Source organism: Protopterus annectens, chromosome 13.part0, assembly GCF_019279795.1.
Source record: "Protopterus annectens isolate FY-2018-M chromosome 13.part0, PAN1.0, whole genome shotgun sequence".
In the NCBI taxonomy this organism is placed as follows: domain Eukaryota; kingdom Metazoa; phylum Chordata; order Ceratodontiformes; family Protopteridae; genus Protopterus; species Protopterus annectens.
Window position 1 is genome coordinate 517,691,158 of NC_056747.1, and position 21,261 is coordinate 517,712,418.

The following is a 21,261-nucleotide window of genomic DNA, read 5'->3' on the forward strand; positions in this document are numbered from 1 at the left end:
AGACCTTTGCATCAGACGTCATTTTTCAAAAGCTTTACTTCAGAGCTCAAAGTTCTTAGGTGCATGCTTGTGCAGTCCTTTGGCTTTTAATGGCTACTGTTTGGCCTAAAGATCTGCAAATGACTTGTCAGGGAGTATCTGTGGTATTCTATTAACAGATACATCTTTTGAACTGTGAGAATGTATGAGGACTCTCCTTGTTGGATTAAGAATACATCTCTTTTGTAGTAACCGAGATAAATTAAGTGGAATTGGGATCTTTTAGAAAAGGGTAGGAGCAAATTACATAGAAAAAATGGGAATTGTGGCAACGATACATACAGGGGAAGAATGCGGGTTAAAAGAAGGCAGGATTTGAATGAGCTATACAGTTGTTTACGGTGATTGCAACTAAAATTATATCAATATGGTTTGTGATGTATAATGCTTGCAACTAAGATTGTCAGTATGGTTTGCTTTTCATTTTTATAAATGTAGGATTGGTTATATCAGAAATGGTAATTTTAATAAAGATGTTTCTTGTTTAAAAAAAAGTGCATTTCCCTTCATCTTATTGCTGGTGGCACTCTCTCACCAGCTCCAGCATTTGGAGTTATGTTTAAGTTGGGGATGTGTATAGATGTGTACCACTGTACTAGCAAAGGTATAGAATATTTATTTCTTGATTTGTAGGAAGGAGCTTGGTCATGGCAAGGGTGAAATACCACCAATCTCTGGATATATGTACACTTCTGTATCCAGCAAGTTAGTGAGGCATGTGTGGAACAGGAGTGCACATGACACATATGTGAATTTCAGAGTTTCTTTCAAGCAGCAAGTGGTGGAGAAGATGGACCCATCAAGGAGTGTTGTCTCACAGACTATCTGCAGTTATAAGTTGAGTACCACTCTCATTTGTACTGTCCTTTTCAATGGTGGGTCATATTTAAAGGAAAATATCAGTGCATGTCCTTCCTTAATCACTGTTGCAGGCTAGCTGCATATCTGGTCAGTATATCAATGTCCGATGCATGTCCTTCATCCAAAGTGTTAAGGTAGATAAGTGACACATGAATGCAAAACCCTCAGAATTTTTGCTGCCAGGCTGAACACCTGTCATATTCAGTCTGAAGGTTGTATGTTTAGTACAGTTCATTGAGCCTTGGGCAGAGTATCCTGTTAGGGACTTTCTTCTTTTAGTTTGTTTCATTGTAGGTACAGTATATGTCATCCAGAAAGTGGAATTCTGAATATGGAAGGGAGATTCCCCATCCAGACAGATGCATTAAGTGCCTTTTTTTTTATTTGGGTTTGGAGCACCACTATTAACAGTGTTTTATTTACCAGGCCTTCTTTCTTAAAACTCATTGCAGCCATCTTTCCTTTCTTTCTGCCCACCTAGAGAACCATCTCCTTAAACTCCTTGCTCAAAGAACCATGGCTTAGGAATCTTCCTGCCGGGATGTCCATCCCACTTTGAAAAAGAAGTTAAAAATTTGAGGCTTTGTTGCCCAGCATCTGCTGGGTGCCTCTGTGTGGGATGAAGAGACTGTAGACCATCTGGTTCAGATGCATTCCTGCCCCCACCATTGTGACCTTGATATGAGATGTGCAGTTTACACGTTCTCTTAGGCTGAGCCATTGTCTATAGAGGACAAGAAGGGGCAACTGTGACTGTTAATTTGGGAAGAGCTTGGGGCATTCCACAATTCTTAGCAAGGAAAGAAATCCCAAGGTCTCCAATAGAAATATGCCAGGTTCAGAACCTCTGTTTGTCAGGGCAAATGTTTGTGTTTAAAATGAAAACAAAAATATAAAGACCTCCAAACGGAGTGACAAGATTTTACCCAAGGTCTCATTAAAGCTCTCATGGCTTTGAAATAGTATCAGACGTGGTCAGTCCCTTCTCTTGTATGGATTCCTTCTCCTTATACTCCTTCAGAGAGTACTAGGGAGATGACAACTTCAAATGAAGATTTTTATAGTTGCAAGGAGTCTTTAGCTCATTTTTCCTAGATTTATCCACCTCTTGTTTTGAGTTCTGATAGGGAAACTGTCTTTCCCTGATTCCCCACTGGAAGATTTTTTTCTTTTGGGGATACTATTTTTAAAATAATGGAAAGGTTTATGTGTGAAAACCCTCACATGTCTGGGGTCCAAAAAAGAAATTATGATCTCTTCCAGATGAATTCCTAAAGGTTTTCTGCAGTGCCTCTTGTTCTTGATGTTCTATTAGGCTGTTCCTAAGAAGGTGGACAGATTTTTATAAGTTTCTTGAGACTCTTTCTTTATAAGAACTTGTCGGAGTGCTCTGCCATTGCCCTTTTGTCTGATAAGTCCACTAAGCTTTTTGCTTCTTTGAAACTCTTGCCACCTGACAAGGATAGAAGAGCCATGGAGAGAGAGAGAGAGAGAGCAAAAAGAGGTATATCTGTGTTACCTTGGCTTTTAAGGCCGTTATCCGACACACATCACCATGTAGGTGCTTTCCCTTCTTTCCAAGCTGGGAGACTGTTTTAGCTGACATGCCAGAGTCTGATAATACTTCAGCATTTTCTTTGCTCGGTTCTGTTTTCCAAGTAGCTAGTCATTCAGTTAAGTGTAGCTGTGATCTTGCTCATGCTCTAGGGCAGCTGCATCAGGATCATTCCTTAGAAGGTATTCAAGGCATAGGCTTCAGTCCTTTCCAGAGGATGTATAGGCAGAATTATTAAATTCTCCTCTGGATACCTGGTTTTGTTAGGTTGTGTTACTGCAGAACTCTCTCTAAAGTGTAGTTAAGATAAGGTCATGTAAGGTCTTACATTTTTCTTTCCCTTGTTCCCAAGTACCAAAGTATCTCTTCCACTAAAGTGGGTCCCTTTGTGTGTAAACATTCAGAGTAGCTTTTAAAGGGTAAAATATTATTTAAACATTTTTTTTTTTGGGGGGGGGGGGGGGCAAGCATCTTCCTTTCAGGACAAGTTTGCTTCCATTTGACTGTCTTCCTCCTCTTCCCATCACTCGGATTTCCTCTTAAATATTGTGTTTTCCCATTCAGCAGAAGATGACAACAGACAAATGGGTTCTGTCTGTAGTTCACAATGACTACCACATGGTGTGGAAGCCCCTTGCTCCCTTTTCAGGTATGCCTCAACTTCTACCTTGCAACTTCTCATTTTCCACCTCTACTTCAAGACCTGTTGGCTCAAGGTACTATTTAGCCAGTGCCTCCTTGTTAGAGTGGTAAGAGTTTCTACTCCAGGATGTTTTTGGTTCCCTGGAAGGAGGGTTCTCAAAGGCCCATTCAAAGAAGTGTTGAGAAAGGAAAGGTCTACAAAGTTTTGTCTTTAAAAATGTTGACTTTCAGTCTTTTTTCCTTGTGCTGCTACTCCAGGCTCATCTCCATATTCTTTTTTACCCTCTTTTCAGGTTTTTATGGTACTCTGTATCATTTTACATGATCAGTTCTGTGCTTTACCTGTCTACAGCCCTGAGGATATTTATCAGATGTCTAGCCCCTGTCATAGTCTATTACAGACTTCATGGAGCTCAAAGTTTCCTTATTTGGATGACCTAACTCGGGCTTCTTCTTGGCATACTTTTCTGCAGGGCATATAATTCACAATACTGCTTCTTTGCGGGGTAGGCTGCACTCAGTCTGAAGTCTTCTCAGGACCAGGTTTTCTTTGATTGCGGGATTCAAGCTCTGACTATTAGTGCTTTTCCTTTTCCCAAAGTCCTCTTTTATACAGTTCAGTTCCTTCTTCCTTTGCAAGAGGGTAAGGGAGTTTCTAAAATCCATGGCATTCACTGTACACATTTCCCTTTTCTAGACTCCTTATGAGGAAGTTCCAGTGGTATCTGAAGACAATTATGGCTTCAGCATGGTCTTCCCTTGGACTTCTGAATTACTCTGTCGCCTTGCCCAAGTAAAGAATTTTGTTGGATTGAGATTTTTCTAAATCCAGGTCTTCTCTTTTGATGTTCCCTCTCCCCACACCACACACACTTAGGCAACATTTACAGATAACTTCAGACCTAATCTTGGAGGAGTGTTCCAACAGCATCAGGGTTCAGGTTGTTTGGCCTCCTCAGGAGGTGAAAGAGCACATTTAATGCCAGGGAAATGAAAGATCTGGCTTTTCGGGCCCTGCATTTTCTCTGGTCTCCATGTCCGCTCAGGTCATGATGGACAACACTACTGTTATGTGCTACATCAACAAACAAGGAAGAACAAAGTATTTAATGCCTTTGCATACTAGCCCTCATAGCCTGGGACATTGCCTGAAGAATCAACTGATGGCGTATGCCAGCCTGTGTTTTCTCAAAAAATAAATGTGGTGGCAGACAGTCTGACTAGATCCAGGGCAGATCCTCATGAATGGATGTTACATAGGTTTTCCTGGACATTGTTCAGTGGTGGGGTACAACTCAGGTGGATTTATTTGCCTCTCCTCAGAACAGACAACTCCCCAAGTTCTGTTCCAGATTGCCAAATTCTCAGCTTGGAAACTGGATGCCATTTTTTTTTTCTTGGAGAGGAATGTTCTTGTGTGCATTTTTCCATTTTCCTCTTGACAAAGATCCTAAACAAGATCATGGTGGTCGTGCCTAAAATCTTGTTGGTGACTCCCTTTTGTCCCAGACAGCATTGGTTTCCCCTCCACCATCACCTGGCTGTGGGCAGTCATCACAAGTTACTTCACAGGATACATCTACTCACACAGGACAATGTATCTCGCCCTCCTCTTCAAACCTTCAGTCGACACTTTCGTGATGGGTTTGAAGCCTTTCAGGCACCATTTTTGAGGATATGCTTCAGGGCTTGCGAGAAGCAAAAAAACCCGCTATTAGAAAATCTTGTATTGCTAGATGAAAGATTTTTGTTCTTGGCTCTTGGTGGGTATCCCTATTGTTCTTTCCTGTTTGTGAGTTGCTCAGTTCTGGTCTGGCATACTCTTCTTTTTTAAAGCTGATCATCCATTTGCCTGTCAGCCTCTGTATCCAGTTTCTAAAAGACATCCTTCATTTTAGGACTCCAAGAAAACCTATTCCCAACCTATTCCTCCTCCTTGTGACCTGAAGTATGTTCCTGAAAAGTTAGCTCTGCCATCTTTTGAACCGCACCAGCCTCTTCATTTTGAAGTTGTGTACTTTGAAAACTGCTTTGTTGGTGGCCTTCAGATCTGCCAAAAGAGTCTCTGAACTTTAGGGTCCTATGTCCATTCCTCCTTTTCCTGTTTGTTAGAACCAATCCTAGTTTTATTCCTAAGGTAGTCATTGATGTGTCTGAATCAGACTGTCCATTTTTCCCTCTTTTTCTTCTCCACAAACTACAAGTGAGTGAATTCTTCATTCTTTGGATTTGCATAGACTGCTCCGATACTACCCAGATAAGACTAAAGAATTTAGAATATCTGAGCATTTTTTTGTTTGCCACAGCCAGTTTCTTGTCCTGAAAACAATCTCCAAGTAAACAAGTTTCTTCTTGGATATGTAAAGCCATTTCTTTTTTGTTACTCTTTTTTTTCATGGAAAAAAAAAACTTCTTCTGTTTGAACTTCATCTACTAGAGCAGTTGCATCTTCTGGAGTTTTTTTTTTTTTAAGGGTCGATGCTAGATCCTGTCTGGAAGCTGCTACTTGGTTTTCTGTGCATGCTTTAAGTAAACACAGCAAGCTGAATGTTTGTTTGTTTTCAAGGGCCAGATTAGGTTTTGCTATATCCATCCTAGTCTGTTGGAAGGCTTCCTAGTTCCTCCTCCTCTCATTCTTTACAATAGCTTTAGTACTCTGCCTATAAAAAGGAATATTGCAGGAATGACAAGTGAAGGACATAGTGCAAAGGAATATTGCAGCAGTGACAAGTGGAGGACATAGTGCAGTTGTGTAAGAAGTTAACTAACAGCAGATGTTCTTATCACTGTTGCAGTATTCTGTCCCCTCTTCCTTTTCCTTTCCTCTGTTTTCATCTGAGTGATTGCTGCTCCTATTCTTCTGAGGCAGTTCAGTTCTGGAGTTTTTTCTCTTGCATCACTTCACATTTCTAATATAGGACATGTGTCTGATGTATGGTGCATGGAAGGGTCCAGGCTTTGATATGCTGGCCAGACATATGGCTACCCTCTGTAGGATACCTGTATAGTATGAATATGGCAACAGTGATGAGAGGACATCTACTGTTATGGTAAGTTCTTACACAACTGTACTTTTCATTAATGACTTGACCATGAAGATGTGGTTGTTGAAGTGGTGTTAAGTTTGTGTGGAGTATAAATGTCCAAAGCAGATGTTCTTCGTGTTTCACTGTTGCAGTCATTACATTTGGGGTAATCTGCTGGCAGGTCGCCCTCAGTCGGCCTGAATAAAGTCTTGGGTCCTGCGTCGGTTGCTGTCTCCTCTTCCATGATGTCAGGTCGTCAGGGGTATAAAACATGCAGCTGATGCCATTTTATTCAGTCTTTCTTGCCGTGCGGTGCCTGAAGCAGAAGCAGTTCGCAAGTGCCGGTCGGCCGACTCCTGACATTTTCGCATTCGAGTTTCAGCACCGAAGTCTTCAAACTAAAGCCAAGTACCCCATTGGGGAAACATTTTCTTGCTCCTTACCGATGTCTTTAAAAATTAATAATTGCATTACTTGTGGGAAGCAAATACCTCCATAAGGATTTTCATTTGTACTGTATTCCTTGCCTAGGCCCAGATCACAACCTGTCTTGCTGTCAGTTTTGTGCTAGATTTAACCAACGCACTATTAAGCGTCAGTATATTTTTGCTTCTAAATATTTTGGTTCAAGATTTAATTATCCTGAAATGTCGTTGGTTAGCAATCTGACTACCGGAGTTCACAAAAAAACGCAAAGAAAAAGACAGAGACAGACCATCGAGGTCCAAAACCGATGAAGCTTCTCCTAAGCCAGTCCCCAGTTCGCCGGTACTCAGTGAGGCACTTTCACAGCCCCTGATACCCGCTACGTTTGAGTTGCAGGCCTCTACCGAGACTCATTCAGAGTCCGGTATGCTGCGAGATTCTCAGAGTATTGAACCCACAGATGTCTCTCCCTTGGATGGGTCCGGAGCTGCTGAGCAAGCACTGGCTTCTGAGGGTGTTTTCAGGCCTCAACTTTTTTATTAAACCGACACCAGCCTCAAAAACAAGGTCAAAAACATCTTCTGTGTCTAAAAAAACGACGCATGAGCAACGTGCTCAGGCCCTTATGCCTAAAAAACAGATTATCAAAATGGCTCCGAATTTAATTTGCCTTGATCAGGGATTCCCAACTCTTACCCCCCCCCCCCCTGCTAAGATGATAAAGAGGCTTAGGCAAGGCACTGATTATGAATCTTCAGATCAGGTTTCCATTTCTTCTGATTCCTCTTCTGATCAGGAATTTTCTATTCCACCCTATGAGGATTCTGATGCAGAGGAATCCATCCCATCTGCATCTCCTCCTGAGGATTACTCTTTTGGAGAGACTTTGCATGCTTTTAAGGGAACATTTTCACTGGGAGAGTCCGGACTTCTCTGAATCAAAAAAGAGGCTTAGGGATTTCCTTAGCCTTCCTCCGCATAGGCCTTTGGCAATACCTCCTTTATTAGACATTGTTGATGTGTTTTCAGAGTCAAGCATGGCTCCTGATTCCCTGCCTCCGGCTCCTAGTAAGCCAGACTGATATTACAGGGTTCCTGACTCCCACAAATTTCTATTCAAAAATCCTGCTGCTGATCCCTGTGACTATTTCTCAGGGTCCCAAGGGTGTAAAGGCCTCTACAGCCAAAACTCCTACCCCCTCTGACAGAGATTCCAGGGCGCTGGATAGATGGGTAAAGGAGGTTTATACGTCCGCAACCTTGGCAATCAGGGCCTTAAACTGCCAGTTTCATATGCTTAAATATCAGCAGCATGTTATGGGCTTACTGAGACAGAAAAGGATGTTTATTTCTGACTGTGTGGAAAATAGAGTTACAGGAATTATTGCATTCAGCAGAACAGGTTGGAAAGCATACTTTGCAATGTGGTTTTGATTCCTTGGAGGCCTCTTATAGGGCCGCCGTTACTGGATCTGTGATTAGAAGGCATGCCTGGCTCAAGGAGCAAAATCTGCCTGATCATGTTAAAGCTAAATTGTTGGATGCCCCTTTGCAGCATAATACTCTGTTTGGTAATAAGGCAGAAGAGGTTTTAAAGAAAATGGAAGATTAAGTTAAATCTATGCAAACTGTAAATGATTTCTTGCAAGTGCAGCCACCCAGGTTCAGTAGACACTGGCCTACTAAAAATTGGTCCTTTCCTGTGTCCAACAGAGCCATTTAGGGCAAATCCATGCGCTCAAAAGGCTCCATATACCAATCACGGTTCTTACAGGCCAAAGCAGTGGGGTGCCTCCACCTCAAACTGAAGGAAACTAAGCACAACCCTACAGTAAGCAGTCTCAATGACTTTCCTCTACCATCACCAAGCACTTACTTTTTGGCAGCCCCCTTGGGGGGAAAACTAGCACTTCATGCTCAAAATTGACAGTTAATTACCCAGGACAAGTGGGTATTAAACATAGTATCCCAGGGGTACAGATTTCATTTCCATACTTTGCCAATTCCAAACGGATGGCTGGATCTGCCACAAAACCAGTGGGCAGAGGCCCAGAAACAAGTCATGTCCCTCATGGATATGTGGGCTATTCAACCGGTACCAGAAAAGGAAAAAGGACAAGGTTTTTATTCAAGACTTTTCCTGGTACCCAGAAAAGACAATTCATGGCGTCCAATACTGGAATTATTGATTTTGAACACTTTCCTGGACACTTCAAAATTCAAAATGCTGACTTTACAACAGCTACTGCCTATGCTAGGTAGGAATGCTTGATTAGTAAGTCTAGACTGAAAAGAGGCATCCCTGCATATCCCAATAAGGGAATCGTGCAGAAGATACCTCCGCTTCAAAGCAGGTTTTTTGCATTACCAATTCTTTGCACTGCCCTTTGGCTTATCTACTGCGCCCAGGGTCTTTACAAAGTGCCTGGCACCAGTAATTGCATTCTGCAGACAAGCATTCAAATTTATCCTTATCTGGACGACTTGTCTCATTCAAGCAGAGGACAAGGACACTCTTCTTCAACATCTGGCATTTGTAAAAAGGCTTCTAGCATGCCTAGGGTACACCATAAACTAAAAGAAATCACAACTGGTACCCTCTCAAATAAATAATTACATTCCTGGGCAGATGGCTTACCTTACGTCAGACAAACAAAGGCAACTGACAACATACTTCAAACAAATGGCAACAAAAACCCAGTTATGTGTAAGACAAATTCTGCAGGCTTTGGGGTTCATGGCATCCTGCATTCCACTAATTCCATATGCGAGACTGCATATGAGGAAACTTCAGTGGTACCTAAAAAGTTTATGGAGTCAACATTGTCACAGTCTGGAAACGATGATTCCATTCCCTGCCTACAACAGGAGTTTCTTTGGTGGGCAGAGACATGTCACCAAAACAAGGGACTGTCATTCACTCTACCCCCTGCCACCCAAACCCTAACTACAGATACATCAGACTATGCTTGGGGGGGGGGGGGCACCTGGCTGGGAGATGCATTCAGGGCAAATGGAGCCCAAACCAAATGCATCTGCATATCAACTAGAAAGAGATGCTAACTGTTCAGAATACTCTGACAGTCTTCAAGGACTTACTTCATCCAGGACAACACCACAGTTATGTGGTACATAAGCAGGGGGGGTGCACATTCCTACCCCCTTTGCAGACTAGCCATGGCCTTGTGGAACACAGCCTTGACTTACAAAATACATCTTCAAGCTCAATTCCTGCCAGGAAAACAAATTACTCTGGCAGACTACCTAAGCAGAAATCTTATGGACCAGCACGAATGGAAACTGGATCAACAATTCTTCAGCATGTTAACACAGAAATGGAGGAGCCCAGACCTAGATCTGTTGGGGGAGCCCAGACATAGATCTATTTGCCTCTCCCCAAAATTATCAGTTGGACAAATTCTGCACAAGAACTCCTCACAAAAAACATGGAAAGTGGATGCCCTATCCTTCAGCTGGAAAAACCTATCAGTCTATGCTTTTCCCCCTCTGCCTCTACTCTCCAAGGTCTTACTAAAAGTTAGACAGTAAAAACCAAAAATGATCCTAGTTGCTCCGGACTGGCCTCGCCAGCACTGGTACCCACTTCTAAGGATTGTGTCTCAACTTCCTCCATGGTACTTGCTTCCAATACCTCATCTACTGTCTCAGCAGAACAGTCAAATTCTGCACACACTGCTCCAAACTCTGAAGCTTGCAGCATGGCCGATCAATTAATGAATCAAACACCACCTCTCAGAAAATCTGTGATGGATGTCGTTTTGGAAGCCAGGAAGGCCTAGTACTAGAAAATCTTATGCTGATAAATGGAAGAGATTCTGTGCTTGGAACCAAGCACAAAGAACAGACACAGACACAGCAAAGCCCAATATTCCTCAGATTTTACAATATTTGACTGAGATGCTTGACAAGGGCCTATCTTTCTCTTCAATAAAAATGCATGCCTCTGCCATCTCGGCTCTTTACAACACAGAGCCTCCCCTCTTTTCTCATCATCTGCTTAAACAGTATCTTACAGGGGCCAAAAATTTAAGGCCTCCCAGAAGATTACCAACTCCTGCATGGGACCTCAATTTTGTGCTGGAAAAACTCACCCTGCCTCCTTTTGAACCAGCAGCTACTGCGGATATAAAATTTATATCTTGGAAAACAGCTTTTCTCTTGGCAGTCACTTCAGCAAGAAGGGTTTCGGAACTGCAGGCTCTCATGGCAGTGGAGCCTTTTATTATATTTTACCCGGACAGGGTGTCCCTCAGGACCAATCCTTCTTTTATGCCTAAGGTGGTATCCAGTGTGGCTCTTAACCAGACCATTCACCTGCCAACATTTTACCCAAATCCGCAGAACAAGGGGGAGCGGATTCTGCATTCATTGGATGTACACAGACAACTAAGATTCTACTTTAACAGGACTAAAGCTCTAAGAAAGTCTGATCAACTACTGGTAGCATTTGCTGCAGGGTCAGAGGGGAAGGCTAAATCAAAGCAGACTATTTCTAAGTGGATAAGCCACTGCATTCGTTTCTGCTACTTGCACCATGGTAAACCTGTGCTCAAGGGGATCAGATCACATTCCACCAGAGCTGCCTCTACTTCAGCAGTTTTTCTCAGAGGGGTTCCAACCAAAGACATTCTAGAAGCTGCTACTTGGAGCTCTGTTCATACCTTCACAAAGCATTATCATTTTCCTCTCTTCTCCAAATCCAGGGCAGGCTTTGCCACTGCAGTTCTGCAGGGCCTTATAGCCATTCCTAATGCTGTTTAGTTCCATCCTCCCATCCATAGCTTTGGGATTATACCCAAATGTAATGACTGCAACAGTGAAACACGAAGAACATAATACAGTTGTGTACACGTACCATAAATGTAGATGTTTAAGTGTATTCACTGTTGCAGTCCGGGTTACCCACCCGCCATCCCCCTTTCTATACCTTTTCTTTCCTTCATTCTACACTAAAGCCTTTGTGGTGTATTTGCTTTTAGAGGAAGGTAAAGTTTATGTTGCTAAAGTGCATTGATATATATTTCTGTATGTGTGTATATATATATATATATATATATATATATATATATATATATATATATAATGTGTGTGTGTGTGCGTGTATATGTATATATATATATATATATATAATATGTATATATATATTTGCTCCCCATTTGGGTGCCACCTTACATCTGGGGCAAGAAAAACTGAATAAAATGGCGTCTGCTGCAAGTTTTGTACCCCTGACGTTTGACGTCATGGAAGAGGAGACCGCAACTGACACAGGACCAAAGACTTTGTTATTCAGGCCAACGGGGGCAAACTGCCAGCATATTACCCCAAATGTAATGACTGCAACAGTGAATATACTCTAACATCTACATTTATGGTAAGTGTACACAACTGTACTTTGCATCATATGTCTTTCGGCTTTAACCGGTTAGGGGGTTGCCACAGCAGAACTCCTTTCCGCTAATGATTGGCCATGGATTTTTGAGGTGCCAGCCCGATGCCCAACCTTCAAAGAGGGCACCCCCATTCATGTACGCACCTACCTGCATGTCTTTAAACGTCACTCGACCGCGGGGAGGACATGCAGACTCCAGACACAAGGTGCTCCAGCCAAGAATCGAACTGGAGAACCACTTGCTGTGAGATGACGACCCTAACCGCTGCACCACCGTGTCCTTCCACTAGTTACATCAAGCAGTGGAATTTAAGTTTAAAGGAAAATAAAATCCTTTGACTGGGTGACCCAATGAAGCAGCATTCAACATTGTTGTCTCACAGCATTTGGTTCCCTAATTTTAATTTCTGAGTGTTTTGCCTTTATTACAGAGTTTGCATGTCTTCCTGAGTTCTCATTGGTTTTCACCTGGAGCTAGAGTTCCCTCCCACATCCCAGAGAAAGATTCTTTGAGTGAATTGAGATCCTCCATATTGCATGTAGATGGATAGGTGTACATGCCATGTGTGGGTGGTGTTGGTCTTTGCACCCAGTGAGTGCCAGGATAGGCATTTCTCACCTCTTCTTAGCATTGTAGGTTTGTACAAGGGATAAGAGATGCTAGGGGGTTAGTATAATACACTGCATCATAGGAGATCTTTCAGGTGGGATACAGTAGAAAATTAAAAGTTGAGTGTTTCGGAAGAGATGGATAACAGGTGGTATGAGGAAGGAGAAATCTAAGGCAAACTTCAAGAGATGCTTTGTTTTGCATTTAATGGCAGGTGTATTCATTGAATGCCCTAGGGAATAAAAGTTGCTGTGCAGTGAAGGATTGCATCGAAGAGAGGATAACGGAGATGTGGAATGCATTCCTTTTGGGAGTGTTGGTAGAAAGATTTTGATGTGGGTTAAAGTGCTGAATTATGTGAGGAAAAGTGATGGGACAACTATATAGCAGTTAGTTTAGCACTCAAGTGGGCATGGTCTTCAAAATCCAATATGCGTCTAAAGTTCTGATTTTTTTACTGCTGGCCAGACGCTGGAGACATTCCCTTTAAGAACTTGCAATTAAGTGTTCTGTTCACTCAATAGATTTCAATCACACTGTGGGTTTCATAAAATCTGTTGACACTTTATAATAATATTCTTTGATAAGTGAACTAATTAGCCCTGCCACATTTGTTTTAAGAAAAATGCTGCTTTAAGAATGCTAAACCATGTAACACGTTTTGCTGTGTGGATTTTCATATTAGCATTACAGTTTGCAAAATTTCTTATCAAACTACATCCTTTCTAGGATTTGAAGATATCATCTTGCACACAAGGATCTGCCGCTGGCCCGGCATGGAGCAGCACTGGCGTAGGTTGTGGAGGCAGCCGCCTTCCAACCCTTCTAGCCAGAGAATGTTTGACACTGCTGCAGCATTAAACACTGGAAGAGGTAAGAAGGACTAGAATGTAAGCAAAACATTCTAGTGCAAAATGGCTATTTCGTTTACTCACTGAACTGCTAATTTATGTAACATTTTTGACTTTGGTAACTGATTACCCTAAACACAGCAAGACTTTATCTCAAATGAGAGAGAGAGATGAGTACGGTATGCTAACAGACAAAGCAAAAAAAAAAAATCTTGCAAAAAAAGGTTAAGTAGCTCAACAGTTATAAGAAAAGGTCACTGACAACATTCATTTTACAAGTTATATAAGCTGTGTGAATAGAGAGCTGTGTGTGTAGAAGGTAATACTGCTTCAAAAGTATAATGTGAAGTCCGCTGTGTGAACAGACAGCTGTCATTCCTCTATTCAGCACTCGTACAACTGTTCACCCCATGAATAAACTCTGCAGTACTCTTGCAAAGACCTTTGCTGCTTACTGTTCTGTTTCCTCCTCTACTCTCGAGCAAGTAGATATTTTTAAATTCTGATCTAAAGCCTGCTTTTATTCCGCATCATGACCCATTTGACCCTTGTCTTTTCTTTGTAAAATAAATACCTATGTAGTTTTAAGACTTCCTCTTTGTCAGTAATGCCCCAGTCAGTCTTCCCTGTCTCTAGCTCATGGCAAGCCTCTTTAAAACTCTTTCTCCATCTCTTTTCTACCATAACCAGTCTCAACTGTACCAGTGAAAGCTTAAGATTTTTTTTTCTGTCTTTTTGGTCAAATTTGTTTTCATGCTGTTTGTGAAAAATGGTAATGTTCATGCAGTTAACATAGTATAGATCTGCCAAGTTAAGGTACAGTCAATGGGTTCCTGGCAGTTCACTGAACAAAGTTTTTGTGAATGCCATTGGATCCAGTGCAGCTTACTAGACTGGAATTTTACTAAAATTGTAAATCAAATGAATGTACCATAAAATTTGTATTTTTTTGCCTGAACTCCTCCCCCATAACTTAAATATTGACACTGTCATGCATTCTTGGAAAGAGGTTTAAGATCAGGGAAGATAATTTTCTCTTTTCCCAGAGGTTATGCCTCCTTTTTATTAATATTTGAGTAGGAGGGTGTGCAGGGATACTGTGGAGCTTGATTCCCTGCAAAGATATCCTTTTTAGCTGCTATTCTGTTCCTTTCCCACTCCTTTAGGAAATGCTGTAAACTGCTTTTGGCGAGCTGTATTGAAATCACGACTTAGCTGATTTGCAACATGTTTTGATAAAGACAGGCTATTGCATTGTGAAGTAAAGCAGTGTGCATTTTATTTTAACAGGTTGATGTTTTGCTTTATGGCTTTCCACGCTGAAACAGGCTGCTTCAAATTCCTTTGATCACACACAAATATGTAGCCTTGTGTGGCTTCCACTTGGTGACATTTTTCCCTCTGAATGTGGTGCTGGTCATCTCAGTCAGTCCTCTTTATTAAGATGGTAGTGCACTGTCTTTATACATCTGAGTACTTTTGATGCATGTCATCCAGCACATTGAAAGTACAACTTTTTTACTAGCATGTACCCAGTGTGAAAGCTTTACATTGAAAGAATTACTATCCTACTCTTAATGTCATGTCTGTTGTACCCTTATGTTGTAATCTGTTTTGTACCTTTTTGTACTTTGTGCAGATTCATATCCTCTGCCACTCTGCATCTCTTTAACGTTGCACTGTATTTCTTGAAGTGATCTTCACAATTTTATGCATTCATCACCATTGGTTTACTTCATCCAGCTAAGGTATCCCAGTGTCTACCCTTCTGCTGTTTTAGGTGTGTTTTGAATGTAGAGATAATGTTGTCACAATGTCCTTTTTCCATTTTTTTTTCCTCCTCAGGTGTTCCTCTTAATGTATTTTCCTTATGGATTCCTGGCTTTGAAATGTACATAACCTTTTCATTTTATGTCATCCATTTTCAGCTACCATGTTTTCATGTACTTTCTCAACTTGTCCAGAACCCATTTTACATTCTTCAGTTTGTAAATATCTTTCCAAAACTTTGTGATGTGCGGAAGTGCATCTTTTCCTTTAGAAGTGGCACAATACTGAAATGCCTGCTGAACAGTTTAGACCCCCCCACAGAGATTCATGTAGCATCATACTTGGCTTTTTTTCTGAAAGGTAGGACATGTCATCTTCACAAATGTCTTGACTTCAGTCCATCATATAGTTATTAATTCATGCAGTTTATTTGCTTGACTGGTAAGTAAAGCATCCCTTTTCAAACCCTTTTACTTAATGACCTGGGTCATAGTGACAAAGGTTTTAGGGTTTTAGACTGGAATGAGGAAGGTGCAGAAAGAGGAGAATGCTAATGTGGCTACATAGGAATGTGAAGCTAGTAATTGGAGCACAAGATAGGGTCTACAAGAAGTGGAAGGGAGAGGATGGTGGAGGAAGTACAAGGAAGCATACAGAAGGGTAGTGCATGAGTTGAGGACACAGTAGAAGGGTGTTTGATAAATGAGTTGGGGGAACAAAGGCTTATTTAAGTAGATAGAAGGAATGGAAGGACAGATTTGAATGGCTTGAGCAATGACTGGAGAGAGACTAGAGAGCACCAAAGACCGGGAAAGAGCAATGAGGCTACATATGTTGCTTCAGCCTTTTCAAAGAAAGGGAATGTCATGGTAGATGGAGGTATTGCAGAGGTGGGAATGCGGAGCAAGCTCTTGGGTTAGAGCCAGAGAAGATTTGTTTGTATGGTTGATTAGTAGCAACAGTAGTAGGATGCATTCGCTTTCCAAAGGGAGGATGAAGCACAAGAGTCGGATGAGCTTTTTCCCAGCGTCTCTTAAGAATTTGCCATGTGTGTTGGCAGATCGTGTAGTGGAGGCTTTCTGCAGATTGCTGGCTATTGAGGAAATGCCAAAGGACTGGAGAGCTGTAAATTTGGTACTTGTGTATCAAGTGGGGAGATGGCAGGGGGAATCCAGAGAAGTCTAGGGGCAGTGGCAGGGAAAATCTTTAGAGAGACTCCTGAGGGAAAGACTGGGCTCCGTTCCTACCATACAGAAATCTCCAGGACAGTAGCCAGCATGGGTTTTTGTTCAGAAAAAAAACTGTCAGACAAACCTGATACAGTTTTATGACTGGGTTGGACTAGAACTGTGCAGGGGACTAAAAGCTGACATGGTCTGTCCAGACTTCATCAAGGCCTTTGACTTAGTCCCACACAGGCTGCTGCTAGGAAAACTGGAGGGGTGACGGGGGTAGGATCAAGACTGAAGACTTGGATTAATGTGTGGTTTTAATGGTGGGAAGCACACTGTGGTGGTGAGAGGGACAGTGCCAGGAACAAGTAAGGAATCTTATCTGAGAGAATGGAGAACTGTGTCCGCCTCGTCACTGATGATGTAGCTACAGCAGTGGAGAATGAGGGAAGGAATCTAAGGAGGGATTTGGAAAGTCTGACCATGGGGGGCTGAATTGTGGCAATTTATTGCTGACAAGTAACAAAAACACTGTGTCCGGGTTATGGCAGCCATGGTGTAAGCATAAAGTAACAGTCTTGGGAGTGGAACTGATGATGTTATGGGAGTGTTAGTAACACTTGGGCATGGCCAGTAAGGAGCAGAGTGAGAGGATAGCGGCATCAGCCATTGCAATATTAATGTTTGCTTTCAAGGGGATAGATTCCAAAAGCCGAAGGGTTCCACTCTTCTAGACTCTGGTCAGCTCACACCTTAAGTAATGTGTACAGTTCTGAAATCTGTGCATGAAGATCATATGTGTAGGGAGACGAGCTGCTAAGAATCTAAGGGAAAGTTACGGCAAGGGTGCTTGGAATGGTAGGGGAAAGATTCAGAGACCAGAGAACCAAAAACTTTTCTAACTAGAGACCAGTGAGGCAGTGTGTGGATGCCCAGTATAATTTTAGATGTATGTGAAATGGTCATATTGAGCAGGAAGGGCAGGGGCAGAGTGCAGACTGTAGGGACCTGCTGTTCCATATATCTGCAAAAGTACCTCTAAACGGAGAGGATTATGGACCCATGGTATGGACTACCAGAATAAGTGGTGGAGAGGGACTTCAAGGAGGCTTTTGGAAGGGTGTACTGTATGGGCTTATTTTCTGCTGCTGTCTAGCAGATGTATTGTAAATGGAGTACAGGGAGAAAAACATGCTGACACTGGGTAACATGCACTCACCCCACAGTCTCTCATCAGAGTATAAGATAGAACCTGGAAAATTGAAGCAGAAATGTTAATCCTAAACTACATACCTCACTCTTTTTTTTTTTTTTTTTTTTTTTTTATCTTACTTAAACCTTTTATGTAGTTCTGGATCTGAGTTTGCTGAGGTGTTGCTAAAACACTTGTTTTTATTCTCTTTCATGTCTTACTTTATGATGAGACTGACATGACCCACAGAGTCCAGAATGCTCTACATGTTGCATCCCTTAGCCTTAAACTTCATCAGCTCTTTTGTTAGTATCTTGCTTTGGCAGGAATTAAAGTTCAGATTGACTGATTTGAAGTCCATTAGAATAATGAATCGCTTGCTAATGTCCTCTGTATTTTAGGGTGTACCATTGGACCCTTGTGCTTTTTCCTTACGTATATAATGTTTAGTAGCTGTCTTCTCCATAGTAATAATACCATCCACTTGTCTGTCCAGCATCTTAAATGGAATAAATTTCATTTTGTTCACACACATTGTTATAGACAGCTAATCTGCTAATATGAATATATGGTGGCTCTTTGAGAATCATTGATGGAATAGATTTTTCAAATAAAATTATGTGTACATAACTCTGATTGTGAATTTTATAAGCTCATTTTTAGGGAATGAAGCCCCTATACTCCCATTGTAGAGGCTTTACCCACATGCTTAATATCAACTCTGTAGAGATCATTCCTGCCTAGGGCAAAGGATAAGTCCCCCTTGCAGCAACAACTTTCAGCTAATGTATTTCAGTTGCTTGTGTGACTTGATGGATTTCATTCAAGTTTGCTACTATCCAAATAATAAATTTGCTTTCAACTTTGGATCCTCTTTGAAACTCTGACCTGTTGTAATGTAAGGTTGTTTTATATTTTCCTTTATGTGGTATAACCAGAGGACAGTTTCAGCCAGTCTTAACTAATGCCTTACTTTTACCTCTTTCCCCACCGTAACCATTATTTTGTCTGCCCTTTTATGCTTTGCCTAATGGTCCACTGACTCACTATTCTGTTTCATTCAAGTTGAATACAATACATAAATTTTATCTGTTCTGTTATTTCATTAGCAAATGATTACATTTGTTTTTTTCACTTTAACCTGAATTCTTCACAATCTTCCATACTTCTCTTTGATTTTGAAGACATTTATTGGTATTGCACTGCACTTAATCCATCAAACATTCATCAGACTTTTCTTACCAGTTCTTTGAAGAATATTTTCTTGAAATTTCATGTCGGGATGGTAGTTTCTACTCTCTCTCTTTCTAGGCCATTACAAAAACTTGACAATTTCTTCCCCCTCTGTGGCATTTCACTCCTAGACTGCTTCCTCAATGCACTTCATATTAGGCCTAAGTGAAATGCTATGATACTTTAGTAATTTGTTACCTTTGTTCTTGCATTGTTTTGCCTATCATATCCTGTTAAGAAGGAGCACTTGCAGCAAGTAATTTTTATTTATTTTTTATCTTTTACACTTACTGGGACTGTAAAGCTATTTAGTCTGTAAGGGTTCACGGCTTTAATGTTGCTTATAGTTTTTTTCACTCCCCTGGGGCCATTAACCCTCTGAGCCTTTTGCTAGTCTTGAATGTTATGTTCATCTGTAAAATAAAGCATACTTTGGATATCTGTAGATATGTGAAAACCAAAGCAATGCTTTTAGAGAGTAGAGGGACACGGCGTAAGTTACTGAGCTATTCACTGTTAAGAAGCATCCAAAAGTGTGTATTACATAATATAGCAATAACCCACGTCTGGGTGTGGGTAATGTGGGATTTACCCACGGTTGGCGTGGTTTGGTCCCGAGGGCGAAGCCCGGGGGACCAAACAAAGACAACCGTGGGTAAATCCCGCATTACCCACACCCAGAAGTGGGTTATTGCTATTATACTATGACATTATTTAAGAAAATAAATTACTTTTCTTAAATAATAGCATTGTATAATGCCTCTTTAACATAGCGAGACAGGTTTAAAAAAAAAAAGCAACGGAGAAAGCAAGATCTCCGTTGCTTTTTACACACTGTGTCGCTAAGTTAAAGGAGTTTAACATAGCGAGACAGCTTTAAAAAAAGCAACGGAGATCTCCGTTGCTTTTTTTAAACCTGTGTCGCTATGTTAAACTCTTTTAACATAGCGAGACAGTGTTTTAAAAGAGACTTATACTAATGGAAAACGTCCGGGCGACCGGACCTTTTTCCATTAGTATAAGTCGATTTACAACGTGCACGCTGGCCAATCAGCGTGCACGTTTTGGAATATTAATGGGGGGTCATGGTATAATGCTCTGTATAAAATGGCACAACTCACTTAATGCTAGATGTCTGTTACCAGTGCCTAGTAAGTACACATTTCAAATTCTGTTAAACTGGTCACACTTATTTGGGGTGTTTTTATCTGTGTAAGCTCAAGATTCAGAAGTGCTTTGTCTAATTTATTGTGGCATTGCTGAAAAAAAGACGTGTAAAAAAAAATATAAATGAGCAGTTCTGCTGGTAGGATCAGGCACAGTAATATTTTTTTTTATGTATACTGCCATTTATGATTGAGTAATTAGTAATACTCTGACTGAGGAAAGGAAGGTGGAGATGTTTTTACAAGCCTAGTTTTTACTATTGCATTTTAAGTAATTGCATTTATGAGTTAGTATCCATAGCACATTTGTGACATTTTTTTACTCAAGCATGGGTAACTGAAATTCCTGAAATGGATATCTAATTGTTTTTCTAACAGTTCTTCATGCTGTCTGGCAAATGCAGTCCATGCAAGCATAGCTGCTTGTCTAATCTGCGTTTCACTTTTAAGTCATGTTTCTGTAGGTTAAGTAACACTTGCTGTCATCCTGAAGGTGTCTTATACTTGGGGTTTGTAGTCTTGTGTCTACCTGACCTTGTTTACCATAGATATGTTCATGGAATTTCTCAGATGCATAAACTGTTGCTAGCCTTCCCTATATGTAATTATTTCGCTTTTGTGCATCTGTAGATGCTGTTTACACATAGACAACTAATCTCTTATCTTGTAAGAACATAGCTTTCACACGATTCTGATTGAGGTCTACTTACAACACAGCTGGCATAATCACATTTCACATTTTATTTATTTATTTATTTTATTTTATTTATTTATTTTTTGGTTAACTTGTTGCCCCTAATGCCTTGCAGCCTCAGGCTGTTCCTCACTGGCTATCCCATACATAGCTCTTCACTCTTCAGGGAGTCTACCTCCGTGATAACTGAATACTAGTTTTGGGGAGCCTGAGATTTGTAGTTCTTGCAGCAGCCTGTCATTTGCCCTAACTGTTGGAAGAGCTAATGCATTGATGTCAGGACATTGCCACACTCTGCGAGGCTTTTGTTCTCCACCAGAGGTTGCACAGGGTTGTTTTTTACACTCTGCCATCTTTCTTAATCAGCCATTCCATCCAATCTACTCTGGCCAGTCCAACCTGCAGGCAGCTCAAGTCTGTTCCCAAATACAGGTAGTCAGTGGCTTAGATGCTGTCTTTACTCTGCATGGTAAAACTGGCCAAGTCATACTTGTTTAGAAACTAATTAAAGAAGCTCTAACATTTTAAAGTGTATTAGAACTGTTCCTGTTCATAACTCCATTCTAAAGCTACAACTTGTCCTAACCATTTTCTTAGAGGCACAGTTATCTCAG

General features: G+C 41.2%; 1 protein-coding gene across 6 annotated transcripts in view; it reads left to right on the forward strand.

The window, feature by feature from the left end:
• The window catches only part of GTF2I (general transcription factor IIi), a 1,956,122-nt gene that overhangs the window by 50,338 nt on the left and 1,884,523 nt on the right, over positions 1–21,261 (forward strand). For 5 of the 6 annotated variants that reach the window (XM_044054149.1, XM_044054150.1, XM_044054148.1 and 2 more), the window contains exon 2: positions 13,299–13,442. In XM_044054149.1, the coding sequence (XP_043910084.1) occupies positions 13,346–13,442 (97 nt within the window). In that variant the 5' untranslated portion in view covers positions 13,299–13,345. Of the gene's footprint in view, positions 1–13,298; positions 13,443–21,261 lie in introns of those variants that run through there. The other variant, XM_044054152.1, reaches the window with a different exon arrangement.